The sequence below is a fragment of the Rhinolophus sinicus genome, chromosome 3 (assembly GCF_057876585.1).
Source record: "Rhinolophus sinicus isolate RSI-liver-muscle chromosome 3, RSI-T2T, whole genome shotgun sequence".
In the NCBI taxonomy this organism is placed as follows: Eukaryota; Metazoa; Chordata; class Mammalia; order Chiroptera; family Rhinolophidae; genus Rhinolophus; species Rhinolophus sinicus.
Window position 1 is genome coordinate 198,444,516 of NC_142503.1, and position 14,752 is coordinate 198,459,267.

The 14,752-nt window shown below is 51.2% G+C and overlaps 1 protein-coding gene across 12 annotated transcripts in view; it reads left to right on the forward strand.

Annotated features, from left to right (window-relative positions):
• Positions 1-12,543, forward strand: part of LOC109455581 (uncharacterized) — a 34,801-nt gene extending 22,258 nt beyond the window's left edge. For all 12 annotated transcript variants that reach the window (XR_016020946.1, XR_016020947.1, XR_016020948.1 and 9 more), the window contains one exon: positions 12,189-12,543. Coding sequence is in view for 6 of the 12 variants with exons in the window: in XM_088797496.1 (XP_088653622.1) it covers positions 12,189-12,324 (136 nt within the window). In the remaining 6 variants the exon portion in view is untranslated. The remainder of the gene's footprint in view (positions 1-12,188) is intronic.
• Positions 12,544-14,752: the final 2,209 nt, after the last annotated feature.

The following is a 14,752-nucleotide window of genomic DNA, read 5'->3' on the forward strand; positions in this document are numbered from 1 at the left end:
GAATGAGGGAGCGGGAACCAAGCACACTGATTAATTCACATCTGTGCTTCTGAGATGGGCAACCACCCACCCACCCAGGAAACAGTTGAAAGCTGAAACATGGAAGGGAGGACCTCCACGGGGCCAGGGAGGGGAGGACTATAGATGATCATGTATCCAATTAGGTGCACCTGCCATCTAGATGTGTAAAAATAACTATTTAAATAGAAAGAAAGACTGAATGGATGCATGAATGCATGAATGAAGGAAAGAATGAGCAGAAAGATTTGCATTGACTGACGAGGGAGCTGCAGAGGGGGTTAGGGTTCAGCCAATCCCAATTTGGTGCCTGGTCTCCAAAAGAATGAAAAGCAGTGAGAAAGGAAGATTGAAAGACTGGTAGCAAAAAACAATTAAGATCGGGGAAAAATCAACATAAAAATGGAGTAGAAAAGATAATAAATAAGTCGGCCAAACAATTAAGAGTATGACAGAGCACTGGCATCGTCATCCGCGTTAATTCAAATCTGTGGCCCCAGAGTTTATGAAGAATAAAAACAATGCCATGCACACCAGACTGAGAATAAATGCATGTGTTCCTTGAGAAAGCCGGAAAAGAAGTCTGAAAGGGAAGACTGCTGGGAAAAGGAAACATGTAGGAAAAGAAATTAAAATAGACATATGGAAGAAAAGGCACTTACTGGATAAGTACTTAAATACAGTGAACAAATATTATTCATTAAATATAATAAATAGTAAAAAATGAGGTTCATCAGAAAAAAAAACATGCCTAAATAAATAGGGGAATGACTGTGTGAATGAACAAATGAGAAATGATTATTTCAATTAATTCACTTTCGCACTTGAGGCTCAGGAGGATAAAAGAACGCAAAAAAGGGAAAGCAAGGAAGGGGGAGGGGGACACAAAATTATGACAAGATGGACATAAGCAAAACATTGAATGAATTAAATACACACACACACACACACACACACACACAGACACACAAATATATGAGAGAGAGGGGCCATGCTAGAAAAAAAATGAGAAGGTTTAAAGCCAAAAATTATGACTAATTCAAAACTGGGCTCTGGAGATAGTTAAATAAACCCTAAAGCAAATCATGAGTACAAGGAATTAATGAGCAAAAGGGAGCCTCACGGACCGGCATTGAGAAGACTGGGAAGCACAGATTACAGTTAGTCCAATTGTGTGCACCTGAGGCCTATAAATAAGAGAATAAACATTGAAATCGAAGAGTGACAGGAAGAATGAACGGACACGTGAATGACTGAATTAGACGTGGCGATGGCAGTGCTGGCTGCCCATGGAATTGTCACTCATCCCACTCCAGGCACCTGAGGTCCTTAAACGTGAACACATGCAGGAAGAAAAGCATTAGCGAGTCAAAGAAAGAGATGAGGAAAGGCAGAATGAAACTAAGTGAAAGAGCAAGGAAAAGAAACAAAACAAAACAAACCAAAAGAACCCCGTACAAAGGTAACCAATACGTGGGGGTGTCTGAAAGAGAAGGATGTGTTAAGGTTAGTATTGAGGAGGTCCTTAATCCTAAAGATTGATGAGCTCATTTGAACCGTGTTTCTAGGGCAAGGGAAAATGGAGAGAATAGAAAAAGAAGCAAAAAAGGAAAAAGGAAAGATAATAAACAAACACCCCAAGTGATAAATGGATAGTTAAGAGAGGTTGTCTGAACAGGGATTACAATTGGTTTACATACATACTCCTTAAGTAGATAAATACATTACACCTTTCAAAAAATAAATGAAAAATAGAGAAAGTACCTGGCCCAAAGACAAGCCTGCATCTTCCAGCACTGTAATAAAATATATGCAATTGAAGTCCATAAATAAAAGAATAAATACCCACATGTAAAAGGTGCCTAAATCAAGGAAGAAAGATTGCTAATGTAAATAAATACACGGGCCCATGATGTTTATTTTGCACATGGGGTTTTGACTAATACAGTCATTTTATAGGAGACTAATAAGTAAAGGAACACCCAAAATAAGAAACAAAGGAGGGATGAATGAGTGAGCGAATGAATGCATGAGAAATGAAGCGGCATGGACCCGGGAGGAGGGGACCCCGATTTGTCCTTCGTGCCTCAGTTTATAAGAATGAGAGAATATGTAAGGAAGAGTGAGAGAAAGGGAGAAAGATGAAATCTGGGGAGAAACAAAGAAGAAAGGAATAAGCAATAACAACATAAATTAATAAATAGGACTTGTGAAGGGAGGTCTTCATGAACTAAGGGCTATGGTTAATTTAAAGCTGTGCTACTGAAATCCGTAGATAAAAAAATCCTAAATTAAATGCATGAATGGATGAGTGACTGAAAGGAAGGTAGGAAAGGAGGGAGGGATGGAAGGAAGAACCTTCCTTCCTGTTTTGGGGTCCCTGTGATCTAGCTAGCTGAATGAAGTGGGTACCAGGGAGGGTAGATTTTGGAAAGTCATGTGCTTATTACACACACTTTACCTGGCAGGGAAGTGCTAGCTCAGGAAACCATGGAGTGATTTCCATCTCCTGGCTGTGTGGGCCATTTCACTTCAGCTGTCTCATCTTCAGTTTCCCCATCTGAAACTTGGAATGGCATCAGCTCCCTGCTTGAATTAATTGTGGGGGCAAATGCTCAGCTGCCTGTTGGCAGTGCTCTGCCAATGGCCTGGATAGGCAGAAGGGCTCAGCCCTGGGCCCTGCAGAAGGTTGTGTGAACGGGGGTGTTGGGCCAGGTGGGTGTCTTGGCCCCTCCCTGGGCGTGGGTCACCTGTGAGGGAGGCTATTCCCGCCAGGGGGCAGCAGAGGGTAAAGGAGCAGGAAGCCCTGAGTGGCAAGTGGGCCCCTCCCGCTGCACTGGCTTGGGTGTGGCGTCACTCACATCCAGGGGCTGTGCAGGGGAAAGGCAGGTGGGCCTGAGAAGGGTGACCTAGGAGCCCAGTGACCCAGGTGCCCAGAGGCAAACCACCAGAAACCTCGTTCCTGCAACTTTCTGCAATGTGCTCCCGGGTATGGTCCATCCAGCCTGGGCTTCTACAACACCGGTGGCCTCCTGCCCTTCTCAACTCAGAGGGTCCCGGGGCAGTGCCCCTCAGCCTGGGTTTGCAGAAGTGGTCCCAGGATGCTGGCCCCCTTGACATGGCACCCCCAGAGCCATTTCAAGGCCTCACTGTCTTCTCGCCTGTTTTCTGATGTGCTCTGTATTTTAGTGGAAGGTGCTATGTGTTTGTACTATGTGTTGAAGTTGCCCTTGCTGACCTGCCCTCCCAGGGCTGCAGGCAGGTGTGTGTGGGGCTGTTTGTACTGATGTTCCCCACCCCAGGGATGCCCTGTTTCTGTCCAATGTCGTTTCTCCGCGGTGGATGGAATTTGTGCAGTTGTGTGTTGTGTGCCGGTGTTTGTCTCTAAAAACAAGGACCAAAGTCCTTCTCAACTTCTTTCAAATTCCTATTTGGGACATTAAAAAAAAAGGGTTCTTAACAAGTGCCCTGAGCAGAAGGAGTCAGCGTGGCTGGACCCAGGACCCGTGGCTGGGATCCCGGGGAGCCCAGGGGAGCCGGGCTGGAGGTGGGGTTGGCGTTTTGTCAGGTGGGCCATGGAGTGCAGGGACACTTCCTGGTGGATGGGGGCGAGGGGTTACACTTGCCGTGACTTTGGACCCTGGCTGGGAACAGGGAGTAGATGGGCACAGGTGCGGCTGTTTCTCCAGTCCAGGCCCACGATGCTAAGGTCTGAGGAGGGCAGCAAAGTGAGGGCCCAGAATCAAAGTGGGGGCTGGGAATCAGAGCTACAGGGGTTGTAGCCAGGATTCAAGGGGGTGTGAGGATGGCCGGCGGCTCCCATGCTTCTAGCTTGGGCCCTGAATGGATAAAAACATTTAGAAGAAGGTAGACATGGAATTCATGTGTCAGGAGCCACCCTTTGGTGCCTCGAGCACCTCATATCTGGGCCACATGAGCAGAACAGTGTGGACCGGATGTGGTGCTGGGGCTTTAGGGCTCTGCTCTTCTCTGTTTTCAGAACCAGGGGGCTCTGGGCTCTGCCTTGGCTGGTCCAAAGCCTGGGGTACACTTATTACCTGCCCCTGGGGATACCTGTTAAGAGACCCGCCCAACCATCTCAAGTGCCACCATGTGCATGAGAGTGGAGTGGGAGGGGCCCAGGACAGGAAGACACTTGGAGGGTCTTTCTGAGGAGCCCTTGGGAGATTGTTTAAAAAGTCAGCTGAGGCTCAGGAGGGCAAAGTATTCATGTCGATGGAGAGGGGGAGAGGGTCCCAGCCACACGCCCTGAGGAAATAATGGAGGAACAGGAGAAACCGTTAGGAGACCTTCTCCCAACATCTGAGGGGTTATCGAGGGGTCACAGTGGGTGGAGATGGGCCAATGGGAGAAGCTGCAGGGAGACCCACTGGTGCCCCGATGGGTGAGTGGGATCCGATGAATTCTGTCTTGGGAATGTGGAGGGCATGGGGGCCATAGTCTTTGACTTTGACTCTTGGAGATGGAATTCTAAGGGCTTCCAGTTCTGGGATGCTGGGATTGCGGACAGGGCTCCTGACAGCTGCAGAAGCCAGGGGTAGAATTCCTGCGTGGGATCCCATCTGGTTCTGAATGTGTCCCACCCACAAGGCCCAAGTTGGGACCTCAGCGCTCCTCTCTGAACATGGCCTGTCTTCAGTGTGTGTTGCTTTCTTTCAACTTTTTAGAACAAGGCTGAATTTTGTCTCTCAGCTTGACCTTTGCACGCACCAGGTGCACAAATCCTTCCCCTGGTGACACCAGGACCTACAGCTCTCCTTGGGTTCCCCCAAGACCACCGACTCCTCCTCAGGAAGCTTGGCCTCAGGGCTGGCCTTCCAAGGGATGGAGGCTGGAGGCTGGGCCTCTGGGGCAGACCTGCCAAGGACCCCTTGAGTTCCTATTGTAAATGGTGTGGATGGCACATGACCTTAGAGCAGGAGGTCACCTATCAGTCAAACACCCGGACGTGCCACCCATCTTTCTTTCTCATTTTCAAATTCTTGTCTATGGACATACTTTCTTTTTCTTTTAAGTGGACATTTATTTATTTATTTATTTTTATGAGCATCCAGTTTTTTTCCTAAACCTGGCTGCCATTCTTTACCACGTAAACTTTTCACATTTTATCTCTTTTTCATTTAATATTCTATCGGCAGCATTTTTCTTTCATCCATAGTCATCATCAATTCCCAACACCTACCTGCTATTGTTATGAATAACATCTTTTTTTGGTTATAAATTATGTCACAGACAATGGCACAGCACCCGCACTTTTTTTCATTCTTATGGATTACTTTCCTATACCCAGACGTGATCGTTATTTCATGCTGTGTCAGTCTCTCCTACTAGCCTGCAGATGAGTCGCTGGAAGGAGGGGTGAAAACGTGAGTGAGTGGACCAGCGGTTGGCAGATGGATGAAAGGATGGAAGGATAAATAAATGGACTGGTGAATGAAGGAATGCATCTCCTAGGGTTGAGCTTCTTGAAAGAAAGGCCAGCGATTCTTGTACGAATATTGAGTAATTTCAGAAGGCTTTCAGCATTTTTTAATGTCTAACATTGTATTAGCATTTTGTTAAGATATTGCTAGTTTATGTCTGTTAAAATATTTTTCTGTCATTTTAACTTGCATTGCTTTGATTACTAATGAAGGGTGAACATTTTCACATATGTTTGTTAACATTGTAGTTTATCTTCTGTGAACTGTTTGTCCCAGTCCATTGGGTCATGGCTTTCTGATGAGACTGGTCAAGGATGGAATGGGTGACCATGGCATATAGTGAGCCCTCTGGCATTGGAGGCATTCAAGGGGTAGGTCAGGCAGACGCTTGATGAGGGTAGTTTTAAGTCAATTCAAATAGTGGGGGTGGGTTGGTCCAGATGGCCTTTCAGGTCTGTTTGACTTACGTGTGGTGGGGACAACATCTTCCATTTGGCAGCTGGGTGGCATTTAAGGTTGTGTCCTCTGGGCGGGCTTGTACATTTATGATCTATAAACTCCCACTCTGTAACTGTGTGGGACAGGAATATCTCCTTGACCCTCCAAGGTCCAGACAATCTGCCTAGCATCTTGTATAGTTTGCTGGTGACTTCCTACTAGCTCTGTCACCCACCCCTGTTTCACCTAGCGGAGGCCAGGCCATTGGGTCGCCATTTCCCGCCTCCCAGGGCCATCAGATGAGGTGGTCCCAGGTCTTGTGATGTGTGAGAAATTACTAGGCTTCAATGGTGGTCTTTAGAGTTTCACTGATTAAGGAGACATATTGGATCAGAACTGATGAAGATTCCTTCCGTCTTTCTCACCTGGGGCAATCGAGTCCATGATCCAAGGCACAGAATGGACTCCACGCTCTTCTCGGGTTTCTCCCCTACCCCAAAGCTAGCCAGGGCTCAAAGGTCATCATGGCCATTTGGGGAGGGCACGAGACCCAAGAAGGGCTTGTGCTGCTTTCCAGAACACGCCGTGCTCTCAGCAGAGTGCCTCTTCTTCCCACTGACCCCTCTACTATAGCACTGGGTGCCATTTGCCTATGTCAGAATTTCTCACCCACAAATTTATCCCAGCATTGAGGGTAGGGAGGTCAGTAATGATTTCCGGCCTAACTTGATCCATCCATCCATCCATCCATCCATCCATCCATCCATCCATCCATCCATCCATCCTTCCTTCCATCCATCTTTCCTTCCATCCATCCATCCATCCATCCATCCATCCATCCATCCATCCATCCATCCAAGCATTCGGCCTACATTTCTAGACTTGGTGCTTTGGCATCTCTCTTTCCTGAAAGCAAACCTTTCCGTTTCGGGTGGTCTGTGGTCATGAAGTCAATGTCCTTATTTTTAGACTCCTCTTCTGGGGTCACTGCTGGGAGCACATTGCAGCTGGATCTCATCTGCCACTGTCACCCACACGGCTTCCTTTCCCATGGCGCTTTCCTATGCTCACAGACTGGGACAGATTCAGGACTGGGTCTCAGAGCGGACTCCGCCTGTGAGCGGAGATGTCCTCCCCAGGCCACCTGCCTGGTGGTGCATGGACCCTGCTGGCAACTTTGCCTCCCACTTTTCAGCTTCCTCCACCAGATGGCAGTGGTTGTAACTCACCCCTTCGTTCCTTCAGTCATTCCTTCATTCACTCACAGTCAACAAACGTTTTTAAAAATCAGCTAGTGCCATATTAGAGCAAGCTCACAAGGACGCATTCTGACATCTCCTTTTGAAAGGAAAGCTGAGCATGTTTGCAAGGGGCCATGTTTGTGTGTCAGTAACCAGGCAAGACCCTTGATTCAGCTCCCATTGCCAGGCCTGAGTTCTGCTGAAAGTTTGATTGCCTTTTCCAACTTGGTTCCTTACAAAACTAGGTTGATTAGTAATCAGTAAACTGTATTCCCTGGGTACTCAGAAATTATAGCCCATATCCTCAAGAGGCGTGAATGACAGCTGGGGGGTCTGAGATGACGGCTGATACCAGCTGTGAGCAGGCTTTCAAGTCATTAGAACACCCTGGTCTGGCATGAAGGAGATCTTAGAGCCATTCCTGTCCCATTCGAGATTAGTTAATGCTTGGCTCTATTTAGAGAAAATTGGGGGAGATGATTGCTTGTGTGGTTGACAAGGACCGTGCCCGTGGGGGTTCTGCACAGACAGCCCGCTAGCACACCAGGGCATCCGTGGCACATGGCACTTTGGAAGCCCTGCATGCAGCCCCCAGCGTCCATGCAGGTCCCAGGTCCTACTGCTGCCAGCACGGGAAAAGGCGTACGTCTTGGCTCCATTGAGAGTTTGGCATTTTATTCGTTGTATTGGAGAGTGGGTGGAGTAGGCAAAGCCGGGAGCCTGCAGCTGGACAGATGCATAGGGTTTAAACTTCTGGTACGTCTTTTGGGGGGAGCACAGCACCCTCCTTGCAGAGCTGTTGTGGGGATCTGTGTATACAGGATTTGGAACTGTCATTTGGACAGGGCGGTGCACGTGCTCTGGGGCTGTGCTGGGGACAGGATGGAAGACCAGGAAGGACAGCCTGATTCGGGCAGGCTAGTGGGAGATTGTTTTGCCAAACATGCAGGGGATATTGTGGGATAGAATGCTACATTTGTATGACATTAAAAGATCAGATAGGAGTAATTTTGGTGGGAACTTTCATGCTGGGGAATGGGGACCTCTTTGGGCAATGCCCTGAACCCTGGGATATGCATTCACGCTTGTTCTCTGTGAAAGAGTGGCTGTGTCTCACCTGTGGGCAGCACTTAGGCATGCCTTTCAACAAGAGACCCTCCTAGCAGCGTCCTCGCCACAAAATATTACGCACGAGCCATCAAAGCTACTGCACTCCCCTTTCCAAAGTCCCCTTCCAAATGACAACATTTGGGTTCAAATCCGAGCAACCTGGGTGCCTAGCACAGTAACAGGTGAGTGGTAGGGGTTGCCTTCCATTTTTGATGAATGGATGGATGGGTGGATGGTCAAATAACAAAATTGTAACCAAATGCAAGTGGTGGATATTTATAACCTGTACTCAGATTGTATTTTGCTCCTAATTGACCTGTTAAGAATCGTTGTATTGTATCTTACGGATTTTTGTATGATGTGTGTTGTTTGAAAACCAGGAGTCTTGTGTCTGGTGTCATGCGGTGGAATTACTGCTGTCTGGTTAACGAGTCGGTGTTTTGTGTTAGGTATTAGAATCCCGCAGACCCTGGGACCACCTAACCTCACTTCTCCTCTCTGACCCTCGATCTCCTTTTCTCTAAGCAGTGGGTCACCAGAAAGCTTACCTCACAGAGTCGTTGTGAGGTCAAGGGCTGGGTCAACAGTAGCAGTGCTAATCAAATGCTCGCTGTCGCTGAGAAGGGTCGTGTGCTGGGGGTTGTCTCAAAAGGACCGGTGAAGCCTTCGCTAGTTCTAAGTGAATAAAAGATCAGCACTTTCCTTCCACTAAGACTGTGTTTGCAACAGTCAATGGAACGTGTAAGACAGAGGCCAAGTAGCCTGCAAGTGTTTTGTCACGTTGGTCTGATGAATGAGTGAGGCATTTTCCCCTCCTCAGAGCCTTCCCGCTCCCTCCCTGTCCTCCCCATCACGTGCAGGTTGAAGCTGGCTGTGTGCCCACTCTGGGTTTGACGTACCTGTTGCTGCCATGTCTGCTTGGAGGCGCTTCTGCTGACATCTGTATTGGCCCCGGGGGTAGTTTGTTAGGGAGGTAGAGGGGAAGGGGATGGTTGAGAGAGGATGAGGAGGGGCTTATGGGTCCCTTCTTCTGCCCTTTAGGGAAAGGCCTGCGCTGCTAGCGTGTCACACTCTCTTGCTTTTTTTCCCTGGCTGTGAGGAAAAGAAAGTAGTTCCCAGTCCCCTCCATGGGCCTGGGACCCAGCTCCGGGTTGTTGTACACTTTGCCCCATCTGCTTAATGCTTGGTCGTGGGTGTGGGCCCATTTTGTAGATGAGCAAGTCAAGAATCAGGGGCAGCTAGGTGTCTAAGCCAGGGTTGAACTGTCTTTCGTGGAAAGCTGGTGCTTTTTTGACTCCACCAACAAGCTGCCCTCCCTGCCCCCCAGTTACTGTGGCTGCCTGCTGTCAGCCCAGATGTACCTGGATGTGTCCAGGACGTGTCCAGGTCCCCACCACATGCCTGGAAGTGCTCTGGCAGAGACCACACTCAGCAGGGTTGAATTGGACATGGAAATGTGTCCATAGGTAAGATGTTGCCCTTGCTGGCAGCAGTCTTGGGAGGGGTCCCTGCAGGTCATCTTGGAGAAGGCCTCTTCCCGAGACCACTGAATTCCTTTCCTGGCCCTTGTGTCGCGCGTGGGGGAGCAGCATTCCACTCTAACATCCCCGGCTCCATCCAAGGTGAGGTTCATTTGGGTTCCCATTGTGCCCCCCCCCCCCACGTCCTCCCTCCCTCCCTGCCCTCCTGCAGAAGCCTCCCTGGCCTCTCCATTTTCCCTCTGCTTTCACAGCCTTGGTGGGCAGGCCCTGGCTTCCCACCTGTATGCTCCTGTCAGCCTGGCCACTTCTTACGGCGGCCTGAGCTTTCACTGTGATGGGTGGCAGTAACACCTGGGCACCTGCTACGCCTGCCGCCAGGAGCACAGGCACAGGTTCCCTCCCTTGGGCTCTACTGGGGAGCTCTTGCAGTGTTGCCTTTGGTGTCTGCACTGAGGCCATCCCATGTCCTGGAGAACTTGTCTGAGTGTCCTGCCTCGGTGCTCCTGAGGTGCCCACGGTGGGGACAGGTAGGCAGCGTCCTCCTCCCAGGGGACTGTGAATGTGTTTAGGGGGTCAGCTCCCCAATAGACCTCAGGCTTCTCAAAGGCCAGGCCTACGTGTGACCCAGGCACGAGGGACTCTCAGGTGCTCAGTGTTTTCACATCTTCATCCCTTTGAGGTGGGCACGGCTAGTCCCTGTCTCCTGAGGGCAGGTAAGGAAGTGGAAGGTCAGTGAGGTCACAGCTAAGCTGCGCTTGAACCCCTTCCTTGCTCTGAGGCCTGAGCCTGTCTGACCTTTTGCAGCCCTGCTTCCTGCACTAGTAGGCGCCTATTAGATGCTCACGGACTGACGAGGACGGGTTTCTCATGGACGTGAAGCTGAATGCACGGTGTTGCTGATGCACATGTTGACGCCACACCTGTCTAAGAAGGGGTGTGTTTTCTTGGTAGAGACTCGTCAGGGTTGGGGCTCACTCTGAGTACGCAGCCACTGGGGGGCCCCTCCCAGCGGAACGGAGGTCTTCTGCACATTTTTGGAAATATTTATATCAGAAAAAAAACTTCATTTGGGCAAAGTGTCCACATTTGTGTTGTGGCCCAAGTGATTTTGATAATGTGGCGTTTGGCAGTTGCCACATCTGAGGGATGTCCTGGCCACCCCTGCACCTTCTCTGAGGCTGGCAATGGGCCTCAGGAGCCCTTGCCGTGGGAGAGGGGAGGTCTTCCACCCGAAAATCTTTGTCCCCACCATTGGTGACAATCAGCATTGACCCATGAGGCACATGCCAAGGGCAGGATGCAGCCATGGGCATCCAGCAAATCGGGGGGATTGGACCCCAGGCCTCGATTACTTTCATCCACTCTTGCCCCCAAAGAATGGGGCATGGGCAGATGTTGAGGGGTGGGGCTCTGGAGGTCTTGCCCATTTAATGTCTGGTCCTGGTGTCACCATTTATCAGCTTAGTGGCCTTGGGCAGGTTACTTGAATCAACCTGAGTCTTGGTTTTCCCACCTGTGGATTGGGTAGTTCAGGTCAGTGTCTGCTAGAGGATGCTGGTCGACACTGAGTGTCAGCTGTGCCTTGTGCTGACTCCCAGGAATCAAGGTCTAGGTTTGAGGCCACCCCAGCACCTGTGTGTGTGTGTGTGTGTGGGGGGGCCTGGGTGAGCTTGCTCCTCTGCAACTTGGAAATAGTCACATTACCTGGCATGGTTGTTGCAGGCTTCAGAGAGATTGTTTATGTGAAAATAAATGCTTTGTTACCTGGCACACAAGTCCCCTTGCTCCTTGCCCTCCCAGGGGGCTCTGGGGTTGGCCACACGCTCTGCAGTCTGTGGACACCTGTGTGGCTCAGGGGCCTTGGGGTGGAGTGGAGTGTGTGTGGGAAGCACCTGGCTGGTCCTGGGGAGACAGTGAGGGAGGGAAAATTGTCCTTTCAAATACAGAGATTTAAGAGGTTTGGGGGTTGGGTGTGGAGGCCAAAATGAGAAGATCCGGAAGAATTTCTAGAAACCCCCAAAGGAGGATGAGGCTGATAGTTTAGAAAACACCCAACTTTAATTGGTAATGGTTTAGACAGGAGAGCTGGGGTGGTTTTTAGAAAGGCCAAGGGTTCTAGGTCCTGGGTAATGAGGTGAGACCCATCAGAGGTCACTGGTGCAGGAGGGTGCCAGGACCAGGGCTATGCTTCTGGAAGTCCGCACACGTGGAGGACGACAGAGGTTGGGGGTCCTAGGTAGATAGGCAGGGGCTGGTGTCTGGGGCTCCTCTCGCCCCAGGGCCGCTGGGAGCCAGGGCCGTTTCCCATGACGTCCAGACTCTCAAGTGCCCCGTCTCCTAAGCAGAGTGGGCTCATGTCCTCTCCTGGCTCCTGGCCTCCCTGTCTGCATGAGAACGCTTGTCAGCCAGTGAGACCGGGAGTGGGTAGCCTTCATCTGCACCTGTGTCTCTCTCAGCCTCCACAGCCACGGGGACGCCCTGCACACGTTCCCACAGGACAGGCTGGACCCAAAGACTCTGGACTCAGGCCGCCCTCTGCGAGGAGGGGCGTGCCCTCCTCGGCCTCCCCTTCTGACTGATGGACTTCACTGACCTCAGGGTCAGACATGCGGGCTTCACCCTGCCCGCTCCTCACGAACCCTGAGACTTAGGGGAGCGGCTGCGCCTTCAACATCTGCATCTGTGAACTGGGCTCGGACACCTACCTCACAGGGCTGTTGTGAGAAGCCTGTGAGGCGGTTTGAAAGTGCCCGCCTGGGGCTTGGCACATCCTGTTGTGCTCTCAATAAATGTATTTTTTGCCTTAACAAACACAGTGATGGATGTGCTACTAATATGAGGAGGGGGTGAATGTCGGCGTCCTGTCTCACTTTGGGCTGTGTAATGGCTGGGGAGGGGTAGGGGAGCCAGCTCCAGTCCTCAGAGCCACCTATCCCCTACCCATTGGGCACTCGAGGGTGGTGGGATGCCCCTAAGCAGAGCTAGCCTGGTGGGGATCCTGAGGCAGACGCACATTTGGATGAACTAACCTGGCCGATCCCCCTTCTAATGGTTGGAAGATGCCAGGTTTCTTTCCAGAAAGGAATGTACACAGGTGGTGGAGGAACCTGAGCTGAGCTCACTGTCCTGGTGTTCGGAGGCCTGGAGGGGCTGCCCCCCAGGGCTGCGGCTCTTCCTCAACCTCCTCACACATTCCCAGGGTCATGGCAGGGTCAAGCAGTTGTCATCCTTGAACTGATGGTGAGTGAGGGGCCAAGCAGGTCCGCATGGCTGCGACCCTAGGCCATCACCCATTCCACAAGATGGTTACTGAAGAGGGCCCTGAGGGGGCTGTAGAGACCAAGCCTCAGATGTAGCTCCCACCCCGCTGGCAGAGCCACTGAGTCTTTCATCCCCCACCCAGCTCAGAAATATCAGGCTGTCAGCCAGCAGCTTATGGCTGGGGCTAGATGAGGGCAGAGGGAGCAAGGGCAGCAGAGCTGTGGACCCAAGTCACGTGGAGTCCTGGGGCTGGCACACCTGGCTTTGCTGCAGCAGATGGGCTGGACACTCAACCTGGGAAGAGAGAGGCTGGCTGCCACCACCACCACTGTCACCGTCAAAGCCAAAGCCACCACCACCACCATCATCTCCTCTTCCTCCTTCCTCTCCTTCCTTCCTTCCTTCCTTCCTTCCTTCCTTCCTTCTCTTCCTCTTTCTTTTTCCTTTCTCTCCTTCTTTTCCTCCTCCTCCTGCTCCCTCCCTCCCTCCCTAGTCCTCCCCTCCCCCCCCCCCCCCCCCCCCCCGCATTGAGGTGCCTCAAGAGAATGACAGGCAAGTCCAGCCATGACTTCATGGGACTGAGCGTGGCTCCTTTGTGGAGAGAATGAACCACCTGTGGACCACGGCCATGTCCAGCCAAGGAGACCTGACTCCAGTCCCTGATGGAGACGGAGACATGGATGGTGCTGAGTGATGGTCCAGGCGGGAGTGAGATGAAGAGGAGATGGCCTCCAGAGTATACCCCGCCCAGATGAGTCCATGCCCAGCCAAGAGTGGACTGATAGTCCAGTAGAGTCTTGAATGTGGTGCGTAGAGCCCCATCTTCTGATGAAGCTGAGGCATCCAGAATGTGGGATCCCTTGATGTTCCAGAGATGAGACTTCAGCTCCAGCCTCCGATGACGCTCAGGTGCTCATAATGACTAGCCCTCTTGATGTTCCAGAGCTCAGACCCCAGCTCCAGTCTCTTATGAAGTGCAGATGTCCATGATGAATTGCCTTCCTGATGTTCCAGAACTGAGACTCCAGCTCCAGCCTCCACTGAGGCTCAGATGTCCATGATGAGTGACCCTCTTGACGTTCCAGAACTGAGACCCTAGCTCCAGCCTCCACTGAGGCTCAGATGTCCATGATGAGTGGCCTTCCTGATGTTCCAGAACTGAGACTCCTGCTCCAGCCTCCACTGAGGCTCAGATGTCCATGATGAGTGACCCTCTTGACGTTCCAGAACTGAGACTCCCGCTCCAGCCTCCACTGAGGCTCAGATGTCCATGATGAGTGGCCCTCTTGACGTTCCAGAACTGAGACCCTAGCTCCAGCCTCCACTGAGGCTCAGATGTCCATGATGAGTGGCCCTCTTGATGTTCCAGAACTGAGACCCCAGCTCCAGCCTTCACTGAGGCTCAGATGTCCATGATGAGTGGCCCTCTTGATGTTCCAGAACTGAGACCCCAGCTCCAGCCTCCACTGAGGCTCAGATGTCCATGATGAGTGGCCCTCTTGATGTTCCAGATCTGAGACTCCCGCTCCAGCCTTCACTGAGGCTCAGATGTCCATGATGAGTGGCCCTCTTGATGTTCCAGAATTGAGACTCCAGCACCAGCCTCCGATGAAGCTCAGATGTCCATGATGAGTGGCCCTCTTGATGTTCCAGATCTGAGACTCCCGCTCCAGCCTTCACTGAGGCTCAGATGTCCATGATGAGTGGCCCTCTTGACGTTCCAGATGAGACCTCAGCTCCAGCCTCCACTGAGGCTCAG